The following is a 14,795-nucleotide window of genomic DNA, read 5'->3' on the forward strand; positions in this document are numbered from 1 at the left end:
GTTCTGAGGAAACAGGCACCTCTGGGCTGGGCTGGGCTCGGCCTGAGTCTGGTGGAGAAAGACCAAAAAAAGGAAGCCCCAAGAGGGTGGGTGTCTATTCTGGAACAAATAATTGGTGACTGGGTGGGAAGGAAAGTAGATAAAGAATTCCGAGAAGGCAATAAGATGGAACCAGAAGTCTCAACCCCAGTAAGAAGCCCTTTAAAATAAACACGGGACACACCGGTGGTGTGGAGAACTTGGAAACGCAAGCGTTCAGGACTGCGTCCTCCCACCCTAAGGCCCCAGTCTGCAATCGGGTCCCAGTGCGGCAAGCTGTGCCTTGCTGAGCTCGAGATCAGAGAGGAGCCCCCAGAAAGCCCTCCCTACCAGAGCCTGGAGTGGAGTAAAGACACGGGGCTGTCCACCTGCCAAGCCCGGCACACGCGCCCAGAGAGACCAACCCCAGGGCTGGCGCCCGTGCTGCCCACCCCACCTCCCGGGCCCTGCCCACCGCCTCCCAGAGGCCAGGGTGGAGGCCTGCACCAGTACCTCGGGGGAGAGGCTGCCCCCCTGCGCTGGCGTCCCCGGGCTGGGCAGGGCGCCAGGGGGCCGGCCTGCTCGAGGGCAGGGGCATGCCCGTGTCCTGCTGCAGCCCTGGCGCTGCTCCGGCCAGCCTCAGCTCCCAGCCGCAGCTCGGGTGGCTGCCCGGCCGGCGGCCCCGGGGTTCCAGGCGGCGCGGCAGCCCCGGCAACACGCACTGCCTGACATTCTGGGCGAGTGGGAGGGCGAGGCCCCCGTGCAAAGCTCAAGGCAGCGGGCAGAGGCGGGTGGGCGGGTGCGGGCAGGCAGGATGCCCGGCCACCCACGGCCGCCACCTCCCTGAAACCCGAACCGCTTCTGGGAAAACTCAAGGACGCCAGGATTCTCCTCGCTGGCTGGCCGAGGGACTCCTGAACCGCTCATTTCCAATCAAACTCTCAAGGCCGAGCAAGTTGAGCAAGCAGGGATCTCCCAGGCTTTGAGGAGACTCCAACCTCCCACCCTGAATCCGGGAAGGCGGGGTGCTGTGGGCATTAGCCATAACCCCACCTCCCACAACTGTCTCTTTAAAGCACGGGGACATTCTAGATCGGAGGTTCTCAACCTGAGGTGATTTGCAACCCCTCTACCCAGGCCACTTTTGTTGTCAAAATTAGAAGGACTACTAGCATTTAGTGAACAGAGGCCGGGGATGGTGCTAAACATCTTACAATGCACAAGACAGGGCTCCCCGCCACGCCCTCCAAACACACACACAACAAAGACTCATGGGATCCAGACTGTCCACAGTGTCAAGACTGAAAAACCCTGTCCTAGAATGAGGTCTACCCAGCCAGGACCTTGCCTGACAGCTGTGCATCCAGTGTCATTCTCAAAAGTATTCCCACACCAGCCCCTCCTCACAGCCCCCAAATCTCCATCCACAGTAACAGGCCAGTATCTACAAGTGAATCTTAATTCTAAACTTGATGTCCCTTGGTCCCCAATTGCACTACCGTGAGCTCCCAGGAAGGGGCTGAATGCATAGGCAGTCAAGGGAGGGCCGCCTGGAGGAGAAAAAAGGAGGAGAGCAGGGCTGGAATGTAAACACTACACAGGGATCACAAAAGGCAGAAGTAAAGAAGTCCTGTCCAGTGGTTAGAAGCAATGTGGGAACAAGCCCAGTGCACCCCCCCCAAGGGCAACAAGCTGCCCCTCAGGACCGGTACAGTGGCTATGTGTAGCGCAGCCAGGACTTCACGGAGTCCAATCCAGGGGGCTACAGGTTGCTGGTATCAGGGCAAAACAGCAAGTGTGCATGTACAATGCATGTGCTGGCTCTCATACGCACATGCTTTCTCTCTCTTTATTTGTATTCTCCTGGGGGAAGAGTCCACAGCTTTCATCAGATTCTCAGAGGGGCTCACAATACAAAGGTCCATGGTATAGAACGGGCACCCTTCACTGGGCTCCCTGAAAATTCCTTAGGTGAAGTGCCAGGAGAGGTCCAGGTGCTATTTGGGGATTCTCGATGCCCAGAAAGACCCTGCAGAGTAGTATACCAGAAGCCCACCCAAGCTGTGGGAGACTGTGACATCCCAGGACTGGTTTATTCACACAGCTGTGGAACCTGGAAGGCTGGGTGAGTTTCTGGTATCATTTACCTCGGAAGAGCCTCTAAGAGATAAGGGTGTCCACTCCTCCCAAAGGGCAGCCCAGCCCTCCAGTGAGGAGCACCCAGCAGGTACAAGCATAGGGAGCAAAGGATGCCCTTCCCTGGAGAATGGCACCAACAGCCTTTGACAGCGACCACTACAAGCCTGAGGCTCCCTTCACTCATCACACATACATACTTTTGCCCCGGGGAAACAGCATCTGAGGATCAGAGCATCCAGCCCATGAGGACAACTTGGGGCAGTCAAAGCTGACAAGAGTCAGGTCCTCCTCCACCAGTGGCTCCTGACATTCCACTCAGAAAGTCTCCACTCCACCCCCACAGGCCCTAATCTGAACCCCAAATACAGAGACAAATGTCGGGAGTTCTAAAGAGATACACAAGTGTGTCTAAGGTGTCCATTGCAAGGCAAGAACCAAATAACTTATTTCTCAAGGATACTGAGCCAGGCACAGAACACAAAAAACTTGGGAAGAACTAAATGAACAGTGATCCTGTAACAAGCACCATGTGCCATTATTACACCATATATTCCCCCCTTTCTTCTAGACCTGCACCATCCAATATGGTAACCACTAGCTAAATGTGACTACTGAGCACTTGAAATGGGGAAAGTCTAAGTTGACATGTTCTCTAAGTATAAAATAAACACTAGATTTTGATGATAGTACAAAAAAAAAGGATGTAAAATGTCGCATTAACTGTTTTAAACTGATTACACGGTGAAATGATTACTTGGTATATATTAGGTTAAATAAACATACCATTAAAGTTAATTTCACTTTGTTATAGACTGAATGTTTATTTTTTTATTTAAATTCAATTAATTAACATATAGTATGTCATTAGTTGCAGAGGTAGACTGAATGTTTATATGTGTCCCCTCAAAATCCATATGTTGAAATCCTAACCCCCAAAATGATGGTATTTGGAGCTGGAGCCTTTGAGAGGTAATCAGGGTTAGACTGGTTCATGAGGGTGGGGCCCTCAATTTGGGGTTAGTAGAAGAGGAAGGATGATCTCTCTCTACCCCACCCTCCAAACACGAACGAAAGGCCACTCGAGGATACATGAGAAGGCAGCCATCTGCCAGCCAGAAAAAGGGCCCTTACCACAACCCTACCATGCTGGCACACTGATCTCGGACTTCCAGACACGAGAGCTGTGAGAAACAAATTGTTACTGAAGTCACCCAGCCTGTGGCCTTTACGTATAGCAGCCCAAGCCAACTAAGACACCTGTTTCTTTTTCCTTTTATTAACACGACTACTATGAAATTTTATGTTATGTACATGGTTGGTGTTCTATTTCTGTTGGACAGTGCTGTTCTGGAACCTCCTCCTGTGTGCTGCAGGTGATGGGATACTTCTAAACAGCAAGCCAAGAGCTTGACGGAAGAGCATCCATGAAATGAAAGGAAGAGGAGGGCCAGCTCTCCCCCTCCTTGGGCTTGGGGCAGCTCTTCCCAGAGCTCCTCACAGGTCAGGGCAGTGGCCACCAGGGAACTGGATGGTGTGACCCCAAGAAACACCCAGCGACCCCATCTTCCTGTCACGGCAGGAACATAGGTCCTTGGATTCCAGTCTGCCCCACTTTGCAGAGCACACTGCTCAGCACTGCCAGAGCCGGGTTGGGGGGGGAACGGAGGAAAAGAGGGAAATACAGTCCTTCCAGGGGCCCCATCCCACCCTGTCCTGCCTCATTAGGGAGGGAGATGAGACTGGTGAGACGACACTGAGACAAATTAGGATGAGGGTTCCAGGTCTGAGGTGCCCTGTCATAGAAGGAGGTCCCCTGTGCAGGCTGGGGCTTGGAAGAGCACTGGACCTTGAAAAGGAATCTAGACAGCCAGGTGGGCTACTGCGAGCCTATTAAGTCAGCTTGCGCGGCCCTATCCTCCGGAGCGCAATACCTTCCTTTCCTTCAGAAGCATCTCAAAGCAGCACTTAAAAGGCAGAGGGAGCAACGAGCTCAACACCACCACTTTGCTTCTACCACACGGGAAATGGCTCCAAAAGAGCCGTGACGCCCCCTGCCACACTGTGCCCAAGTACCAATAAGGGGGTCTTCATCCTCTCCTCCCTGCGCTCAGGCTACGCAGCTCCAAACTCCACAGAGACAACTCACTTGCTTTGGGTGTAGACAACTAAGCCACGCTACGTTAAAAGGAGACCGAGAGTTGGAATGGGATGGGACGGAGATCCCCCATCTCCACCCCCGCAGGAGCGCGGGGATCCCTGCCCCGCCCCTGCACGCCAGGCCCCGCCCTTCACGGGTTTCCCAGACTCCGCGCTGCTGCCACCGCGGGCGGCAGGGGACCCGCGCTGCATGTGTAATGGGGGCTGGGAACAAAGACGCGCAGGACCCAGCGCCCCGGCTTCCGCGAACCAACCACCCCGACCTCCCTAGGCTTCTCCCTGGAGCTTCAATGCGCGGCTCCCCACGTTTCCCAGGGCTATCTGGAGCCATCCGAACCGGAATGCGGGGGCCATCCCTGCGCGCAATCCGAGCTGGGCGCGCCCCAACACCGCTACAAGAGGAAAATCACTGCTTCGGCCTTGGGGAAAAGCGCTTTCCCAGCGGAACTCCGCGTGTATACACCCGCACCCACACACCCTCAACCACAGACACGCGAGCTGAACGGCCCTGCCGGTCCCCCACCCCCGCCACGTGTTTCTCAGAGGCAGAAACGGGCCTGTTAATTTTTCTTCGCACCCCACCTCCCTTCTCAGGGGCCCCGAACAAAGCGGTCCCATAGGGTGACCGCACCTCGCGTCCTGGGGCAGCCGCAGGGAAAGCGAGCGTAGGTGCGAGCTGGCGCCAACGGCCCGCCTTGAGGGGAACACAACGCAGACGCTAGTGGGATTGGGTGCAGAAGACTCCTCCTGGCTGTGTGAAGCAGCCCCCTTCCCTTCGCTACACCTAGTGGCTCTGAGGGTCGCGCAGTCCTGCCCCCAGCCCCTCCCGCACCTACGATCCCGCCACCCCCGGGTTAGATCTGGCCACCTTCCCCACGCTTTGGTTTTCCTCTCACGCTCCCTAGGTTCCACGCGCCCGAGTAGCCTGAACCCAGACCCCGAGGCTCTAGATCCCAGCCCCGATCACGGGGTCGCCAGGCCGCCGCACAAACAAGATCGTCCCCCCAAGATCCAGGAGCGCGGCGCCCAGCGCGCCCCCAGTCCCCGCCCCGGGAGGTGCAAGCTGGGTGCAGGTGGCGCAGCGAGGAGGCCACGGGCCCGCCCTTTGTTGGTAAACACCGCGCGGCGCCCGAGACCGGCCCCGCGCGCCCTCCCCGCGCCCCCCACGCCGCGCCCAGTCCTTACCCGCGCACAGCGATCCCCAGAGGAGGGCGAGGGCCGCCCAGGGCGCCGTCATGTTCCGCGGCGCCGCCCCGCGGACACCCGGAGCCCGCGGGCAGGGCCGCGCGGCGCTCCCGGGGCGCGCAGGGCCCAGCGGCGGCTGCGCTTTTCTTCCCGCTTCTTCCTTCGGTCTGTCTCCCCGCGCGCTTCCTGCGCCTTCGTCCCCTGGCAGCGTGCAGGCTCCAAGGGCCGGGCGGCGGGGCCGGGCTCAGGGCCGCTGCGGGCGGCGCAGGCTGCGGCCCGGGCTCCGGGACGACGCGGGGGCCGGGGGGCGGCGGCGGGGCGCGGGCCGGGGCGCGCCCGACTCAGGCATGGCGCGGCGGGGCTGGGCCCGGGCCCCGGGCACTGGGGCCGAGTCCGGAGGGGCCATGAACGGGGGGGAGGGGTGGGGGGAGGGGAGCTGAACCGAGTCCAAAATGGCTCCTGAGCCGCGGCCGCGGAGCCGAGCCAGCGGGGAAACCCGGATGTTGGATACAAAGAGGCGGGCGAGCTGGGCGGGGAGGGGGAGGGGAGGCGGGCCCTCCGGCCGCGTGGTCCGCGCCCCCCTCAGGGGCGGTGCCCCGGAGAAACAACAACAAGGAGGCTCCGCCCCCAGCCCTCGCCCTCCGCCCTCTGGGAGGTCGCGTACCACCGCGCGACTGGAGGGCGAGGCAGGGCGAGCTGCCCTGGGATGCGGGAGTGGGTGGACAGCCCCTGGACTCTCCTGGATTCCGCCCCCACCCCGCGCCTCCGTTTCCCCACCTTTGAAATGTGGGTCAATGTGAACCATGGGAGAGTCGTGTCTTTGGTGCCGAACTAATCGGCAGAAAAGGTTATCTTCTCTGAAATGACAGGTAGTCCTCCACGTCTGCAACCCTAACACACACACTCAAAGGCACAGCTGGACATCCTGGAGTTGGACCCACCTGTCTGAGAGAGGGCGCCGAGCCCCTCCCCGCAGAGGGGCAGCAGGCGGAACAGGACCAATGGCAACTGGCTTCCCCAACCTTACTCTTGTCCTCAGCACTCCCACCCCCACCCCCACCCCTGCTTCAGTCTGCACCTTCAAAACTGTTCTCAACTGCCTCCTGTCCACCCAGCTGAAAATCTTGTCTGGCGAATGGTTCTGATGTCCTCTTCACCTGCCACGTTCCTCCTTGGGGCCCCTTGTTCTTCATCTCAGATTCCACTCTCCTTATCACACAACCGGAATTTAGGAAGGTCACGATAGGGCTCCCAGCTAAAGATGGAAAGCCCCTCACAACTCAGGGATGAGGTGCAGGACCCTTGGATACAGAAATTGTCCTCTGGCTTCTGACTTGCCACAGCCTTTCTTGGAGCAAGGCAGGAGCAGGGCAAGGACAACCAGGAAGGAGGTGGTGCCTGGAAATCAGTTATTTCACTTCTCTAAGCCTGTTTCCTTACACAGAAAGTGAAGAGGTTAGATTCCTCTGTTTTGCATTTTTCAAAAAGCAGAAACCTTATACAAACAAAATATTATGTAAAAGTCCACCATACAGAACAAAATTGCCTTGATTGATGTCAAAATGAGGGCCCACCACCCCTAGTTTCAAAAGCATCAGGAGCATCTGGGTAGTGACTCCAAAGTGTGGCATCTTTGGAGTCCAGAAAGACTGAAGGCTCTAAAGTTCCCTTCCAGGTCCGGAAAATCCTGTGGAAAATGACAGCACCTCCTTGCCACAATCCCTGTATAGGCCTTTTAACACAGGATTGAATGCTACTGTGTGCTGAGCAAGAAGCAGTGTGGTATGGGATACCCTGGTTGTGTATCAGGTATTTGGTAATCCTACAGGAGGCTATATCAACAGACACATGATGGCAGGGGAAGCAACTGCATATTTTGAATAAGTGGCTTTTCTAGGAAAGAAAAATCGATGCCTTCTCCCTACTGGTAGGTATCAACTATAACCCACTGTGCCAACAATTAGATTGGCTGGTTCCTCTCTTCTACTCCACGCCAGGAGAGGTATCACAATAAGGGCTCAGGGTGATCCAAGTTGCCAACACATCGGTGTCTTCCACCTTGATGTCTCTGGCAACTCCAAATTTGTGTAACTGCCTACTTGACATCTCTATTTGGCAGCCAATCAGGCATCTCCAACCTGACCTAGCCAAAGCAGAATTCCCCATTTTCACCACAAACCCACTTCTCCAGTTGTCGTTGTCTGAATCAATGGCATAACCAAACAACCAGTCGCTCAAATCAAAACTCTATGAGCCAGTCTTGATTTCTCCCACACTCAGTCCATCAGCAAGCTGGCTTCAAAAACATATCAACCATCAAGCCACTTTTTCCATATATACCATTGTCACCCAACCTCTCACATCTGGACCACTGCAACAGCAGTGAACTGGAAGGAATTATAACTAGTCACCTGCTTCCATTCTTGCCTGGCTATATAATACAACTTCTATACAGCACTTGAAATGATCTTTTAAACATGGAACTAGTATCACATTACTCCCTTCCTTAAAATCCTCCCAGGGCTTCCTGTTACAATGCCTGGCAAAGCTTTACATAATCAACCCTTCTTCCTCTCCAACTCCCCATTATCAGCCAGACACACTGGTGTGCTTTCTGCTCCTCAAACACATTAAGGTTGTTTCTACTTCAGAGTCCGTGTGATCTCCACTGCCACTGCTGGTATACTCTCCTCTCCCCGCACCCCCAACCAACTCTCTTGGAGAGCTGAAATCTATGTTGTTGAGCTCCTGAGATTAGCCTGTATCTCTGCTACCATTTTGTTCATGAACCAATACCAGGCTGATAGGGAAAGATGATGTGGGTATCTGAAAATCAAGTTTGGTTTGGGTTTTCTGTTCTTCTGAACCACAAGAACACTAAATACCTCATTTGGTATCAGACATGAGGTAACTGGAAGCTGAAAGGCAAAAAACCAACAAATGTCTACTACAAAACTTATGGCAGGGAGTTCTGCCATTCAGGAATTCTGTGTTTAGGATGATTCTTCCCCTACTCTCCCCCCTGCTCAATGATCCAAGTCAGAAACCAAGGAATTAGGAAGAAACAATTGAGCGTGGCATCCTTCAGTATCAAGCTAATGGAAGAAGATGGAAAATTATAGCATTAAAATATGACTTGGTATCTGAATAGTTACAAGGCATTATATTGTGAGGGTTAAATGCATTTATTTATCAAGATAAACTCTTAAAATAACCACAACTTTTGTAACTTTACTCCGAGAACTCTTCATTTAAAAAAAAAAAGTGGAGTGGCCCAGCCGCTCTCAGCTTCTGAGAGTCATTGTTTAGAGATATGCTATAGTGGCTTATTATGAGAGATATAGGGTAACATATATTAGAATAGTGGGTAATTTAGTTACAGCAATACCACATTAAATGATTTCAGAGGGTACTATTCACCATATATAATGGGGGTGGATGCATAGTTTATTTGGGAATACAATTCCCCTCCAAACTTGGTAAGCTATCTATTTATTTCCAATCTATTCTGTGTACCATCGATGTTAAAAGTTATTTCCTAGACAATTCTCAAACTGTTTTATTTCTTTTCCTCCAGTCCTCATACTTCTCTTAACGCGCTCTCTCTTAACTTATGGTGGCCACCTTGAGGTCAACTAAATTAATTGGACTGGGTAGAAAGGTCTTTCAGATAGATTCGATTATGCTGTGGTAATGGGAAATCCTCAGATCTCAATGGCTTAAAACAACCAAATTTATTTTTCACTCATGCTACCTGTTCATTGTGAGTCACCAAGCAAGTTATACTCATTGTAATAACTCAGGGACACAAGCTAATGGAGGCTACATTTTGATACATTCTTCTACTATTACAGTGAAAGAGGGAAAGTAAATTATATTCAGGCTTTTAAAACTTCAACCAGATTCCAGGAAAGTGGTAGCTCGGTTGGTGGCTGCACAGTTTTTGAATTCTCCCAAAATCCTCACAGAGCAACTACATGAAAACAAAAACAAAAAACAGAAAATCCATGTACATTTACAAGAAAACTAGGTGACAAGATTTCGCCCAAAACACCAAAAATACAAGCAAATGGAGACAAACTACAAACTACCAACAGCAATAAAATTTACATGACCAGCATCTGTGCAAGGGGAACCTGAAGAACACAACAAGGTAGATAAGGTTCCTGAGAACAACAGAATCCCCAAACAGCTAAGAGACATTCACTGGAAAGCATGGCTCAATAACTTAAGAACAGTAGGTGAAACTGGGAGGGGCTTCCCCAATCCGACCACAAGTGAATACAAGGAGACTCTTGTAAGCATAGAAAGAGTTGGAACAGTTTGTCCCTGTGAACTTTTAGTAATTACGCCTGGGTGGCTCAGTTGGTTAAGCGACTGCCTTCGGCTCAGGTCGTGATCCTGGAGTCCCAGGATCGAGTCCCACATCGGGCTCCCTGCTCGGCGGGGAGTCTGCTTCTCCCTCTGACCCCCTTCCCTCTCATGCTTTCTATCTCTCATTCTCTCTCTCTCTCAAATAAATAAATAAAATCTTTAAAAAAAAAAGTGATTAGCCAGGGATACCTAGGGTGGTTCAGTCAGTTAAGCATCTGTCTTCAGCTCAGGTCATGGTCCCAGAGTCCTGGGATCGAGTTCTGCATCAGGCTCCTTGTTCAGCAGGAAGCCTGATTCTCCCTCTGCCTGTTGCTCTCCCTGCTTATGCTCTGTCTCTCTCTCTCTCTCTCTGACAAACAAATAAGATCTTTAAAAAAAAAAAAAACCTGATTAGCCCGGCCTGTGTTTTAGATCAGATTCCTACATTGAGGAGAAACTGCTAGAGGTGGAATCAAAATTGAGCTGGATAAGTTTTTTTCTTCCAGCCATCACACAGGAACCGGAATCACATTTGCCCTCCTACCATAACAAGAAAAATGGACAAGCTATAGGAGGCAACTATTTTTGGACATTACACAAGCTGTAATCCCGGAGAGAGAGAGAAAAAAAAAAAATGAAGGGAGCCTTATGATTGCCCCTGCTTTCTGCCTGGAGACAAATTCCAGTCCACAATGCAGGAAGCATATCCCAAGCAGAGCCTGGCAACCTTGCAGAGTTGAGAACAGAGAGTGAGACTGAAGATGGAGAAGGCTACAGCAAATTTAAGAGCAAATTTTACTCTGGCAGAGTACCAGAGAGGAGGGAATTACATAATGAAAGCTGGGCATCTGCAGAGGAGTCTCCTTGGGTCTTTTCCTGAATTCTGAATTGTACATACATACAATGAAACTCCATGGGGTGAGAGAAAGAAAGACAGAGGAGCTATAAGCTGAATAGTGCCAAGAACTCACACAGGAAAGGTAAGTTTTTATAGTTCTAGCCATCCAGAGTGGAAAGTCCTGATTAAACACCTAGGACCCTCACCTTTGGAAACACAAAGGGTCACTCCATAGTAGTGGAGGTAAACTAACCAAGAATAAAGGCTCCCCCTGTGAGCCCACAATATCAAGGCTTGAACTAATCCAGCTGATACATAAGTAACTTAAGTATTTACTAGACAAAAGTTTAACACTTTTAAAAGGAATTCAACAAATTCTGACACTGCAATAAAACATGAACAATGCCCAACATCTAATAACAATTTAATAGACATGAGAAAAAAAACAGGAAAATGTGACCCATTAGCAGGAGAAAAATCAGCCAATAGAAAAAGAAAAGAGAGATGATGGAATTATCAGTCAAGGATTTTTTTTTAAAGGCTGTTATAAATATACTGAAAGATTTAAGGGAAATATAAACATAATGAAGAGAGAATGAAAATATTTCAAAAATGGACTTCTAGAAATAAAAGAAATGTAGTATCTTTTTTAAAAAAGATTAACTGGATGAAATTGGCAGCAGATTAGACACTACAGAAAAGTAAGATCTATGAATTTGAAGACATAGCAATACGAACTAGTCAAATTAAGTATGGGGGAGAAAAAAAGACTGGAAAAAAAATTAACAGAAACTCTATGCCCTGTGGAACAATATCAAATTGTCTAACATGTCTAACTGAAATCCCAGAGAATACAGCAAAAATATTTGAAGAAATAATGGCTAAACTTTTTTCCAATTTTATGAAAACTAGAATCCCACAGATCCAAAAAGCTTAGTAAACCCCAAGGAGGATAAACACACACACACACACACACATACACACACACACACACACACACACACACACACACACACCACATCCTGCAGCAAACATGCAGTTTATCATAAAAAAAGAAAAGAAAAGAATATCATCTCTTAAGATCAGGAATAAGGCAAGGATGATTGCTCTTCCCACCTCTATTCAACATTATACTGGATGTTCTAGCCATTGGAACAAGGCAAGAAAAAGAAATAAATATTGAAATGGAAGAAGTAAGACAGTTTTTTTTCACAAATGACATGACATATGTAGAAAATCCTACATATTCTACTAGTGCAAAATACTACCAGAACTAATAAGTGAATTTAGTAAGGTAGAAAATACAAGATCAAACAAAAATCCACTTCTATATGCTAGCAATTATACCACAGAGCATTTCTATAAGCCAGTAATAAACAATTAAAAAATGAAAAATCCTTACACTGGCCTCAGAAAATATTAAGTATATATGAATGGCCAATAAGAACATAAAGGTGCTTGACATCACTAGTCATTGGGGAAACACAAATCAAAACAATGAGATACCACTTCACACCCATTAAGATGGCTATTATCAAAACCAAAAACCAAAACAAAACAAAAACAGAAAAAACAAATGCTGACAAGGATGTGGAGAAATTGGAATCCTTGCGCATTGTTGGTGTGAATGTAAAATAGTGCAGCTGCTGTGGAAAACAGTATGGCAGTTCTTCAAACATTAAACACATGGGCCGCCTGGGTGGCTCAATGTCTTAAGCGTCTGCCTTCAGCTCAGGTCATGATCCCAGGGTCCTGGGATCGAGTCCTGCATCAGACTCCCTGCTCAGCAGGAAGTCTGCTTCTCCCTCTCCCACTCCCCCTGCTTGTGCTCTCACTCTCTCTCAAATAAATAAAATATTTAAAAAAAAAAAACACAGAATTACCATTTAATCCAACAATTCCACTTGCAAGTACATGCCCCAAAGAAATGAAAGCAGGGACTTAAACAGAAATTTGTACATCAATATTCACAGCAGCATTATTTACAATATCCAAAAGACAGAAACAACTCAAACATTGAGCAACCAATGAATGGATAAATGAAATGTGGAGTACACATAAAATTATTCAGCCTCGTTACATGAATGAACCTTGAAAACACTTTGCTAAGTGAAACAAACAAGACACATGATTGTTGTTGTCTGATTCTTGTTGTGGATTGTTGTATGTTTCCACTTACATGAGGTACCTAAAATAGGTAAATTCAGAGAAGCAGAAAGTAGAATAGTGGCTATCAAGAGCTGGGGGAAAGGGAATGGGAGTTGTAGTCTAATGCTAAAGAGTTTCAGTTTGGGATGATAAAAAAAGTTCTGGAGATGGACAGTGGTGATGGTGGCACAACACTGTGAATGTATTTAAGGGCCTTGAATTATATACATAAAAATAGTAAGTTGTATGTATATTTTAGCACAATTTGAAAAGCACTTAAATAACGATGAATTTAACAAAATACATATAAGACATGTACACTAAAAATTAGAAAACTTGGGGATGCCTGGGTGGCTTCGTCAGTTAGGCATCTAACTCTTGATTTCAGCTCAGGTCATGATCTCAGGGTGCTGAGACTGAGCCCCATGTTGGGCTCTGCATGGGGCGTGGATCCTCCTTAACATTCTCTGTCTCTCCTCCCTCTGCCACCTCTCATTTTCTCTCTCTCTCAAAAAAAAAAGAATTAGAAAACTTCGCTGAGGGGAATTAAAGAAATAAATAGAAGGAAAGAAGTAAATAAAAATGCCCCATGTCTGTGGAACCAGTACATACAGATCTTCCTTATTCTTTTTTCTTGTGTACCATAATCCATTCAACTGGTCCTATGTTAATCAATATTTGCTTTTTTCCAAATATTTTGCTTTATTAATACTTTCACGCAGATTCTTACTGAAACTGTTAGATCACATTCATATTTGGTTTTGTTAATTGTACTGATACCAGCCTCACAGCCTTGGTAACGGAGAATTTTATCAAACCCTTGGATGTTTGTCAATTTTGTAGATGAGAAATGATATTATGGAGGAGGTTGAGCATTTAAAAAAAATGCTTAAAAAGTATTTGTATTTTTTCTGTCCATAGTTTGTTATTTGTTGCTGACCATTTTCTTTTTTCTTTTTTTTAAAGATTTTATTTTTTATTTGTCAGAAACAGAGAGAGCGAGAGCACAAGCAGAGGGAGAAGCAGACTCCCTGCTAAGCAGGGAGCCCGATGTGGGACTCAATCCCAGGACCCTGGGATCATAACCTGAGCTGAAGACAAACGCTTAACTGACAGAGCCACCCAGGCGTGCCTTGCTCATCTATTTTTACACCTATTTTATACCAGCTATTTTTATACCTCTATTTTAAGTATTTTAACTTTTTTTCTGCTGTTGTAAATGGGCTCTTGTCCTTCACGACATATAATTTTTATTGATTACATATGTAAACACTGCTTTTTTATATTAAAATTTTATGTTCTGCTACTTTACTGAATTTTCTTATTTGCATTATTTTTAGCATTGATTCTCTTAAGTTTTATCTCTTCCTTTCCTATTCTTATGCCTTGGTTTTCTCTGGTCTAATTGCACCGGCTGCTACCTTTAATACACTATTAAATAGTAATGACGATGGTGGACTTCCTTGACTCATTCCTGATTCTAGGAGGAATGACTCTAGTGATTCCTCATTAAGTAGATGCTAGCTTTTACCAAGTTTTTTTTTTTTTTTTTTCTAATCAGAAATGAGTGTTAAGGGACACCTGAGTGGCTCAGTTGCTTAAGCGTCTGCCTTCAGCTCAGGTCATGATCCCAGGGTCCTGGGATGGAGTCCTGCATCAGGCTCCTTGCTTAGCAGGGAGCCTGCTTCTCCCTCTGCCTGCCAATCCCCCTGCTTGTGCTCTCTCTCTCTCTCTCTCTGACAAATAAATAAATAAAATCTTAAAAAAAAAGAAATGAGTATGAAATTTTGTCAAAAGACTTTTCAACAGCCATAATCAAATTGCTCGTCTTCTTAGATCTATTAAAATGGGGAACTGTATTCATTGATTTCCTAATACTGGACCACTCAGGAATAAGCTGCACTTGATCATGACAGATCATCTTCAATGCCCTATTGGTTTCTGTTTACTGATCTTT

General features: G+C 48.1%; 1 protein-coding gene across 1 annotated transcript in view; it reads right to left on the reverse strand.

The window, feature by feature from the left end:
- Positions 1–5,551, reverse strand: part of ACVR2B (activin A receptor type 2B) — a 30,425-nt gene extending 24,874 nt beyond the window's left edge. The window contains exon 1 of the mRNA XM_028107178.2: positions 5,500–5,551. Coding sequence (XP_027962979.1) covers positions 5,500–5,551 — 52 coding nt within the window. The remainder of the gene's footprint in view (positions 1–5,499) is intronic.
- Between the last annotated feature and the right edge of the window lie 9,244 nt (positions 5,552–14,795).

This window comes from Eumetopias jubatus, unplaced genomic scaffold (genome assembly GCF_037043125.1).
Source record: "Eumetopias jubatus isolate StellerSeaLion01/CBP00866 unplaced genomic scaffold, mEumJub1_p1.0 scaffold_1, whole genome shotgun sequence".
Taxonomy (NCBI): Eukaryota; Metazoa; Chordata; class Mammalia; order Carnivora; family Otariidae; genus Eumetopias; species Eumetopias jubatus.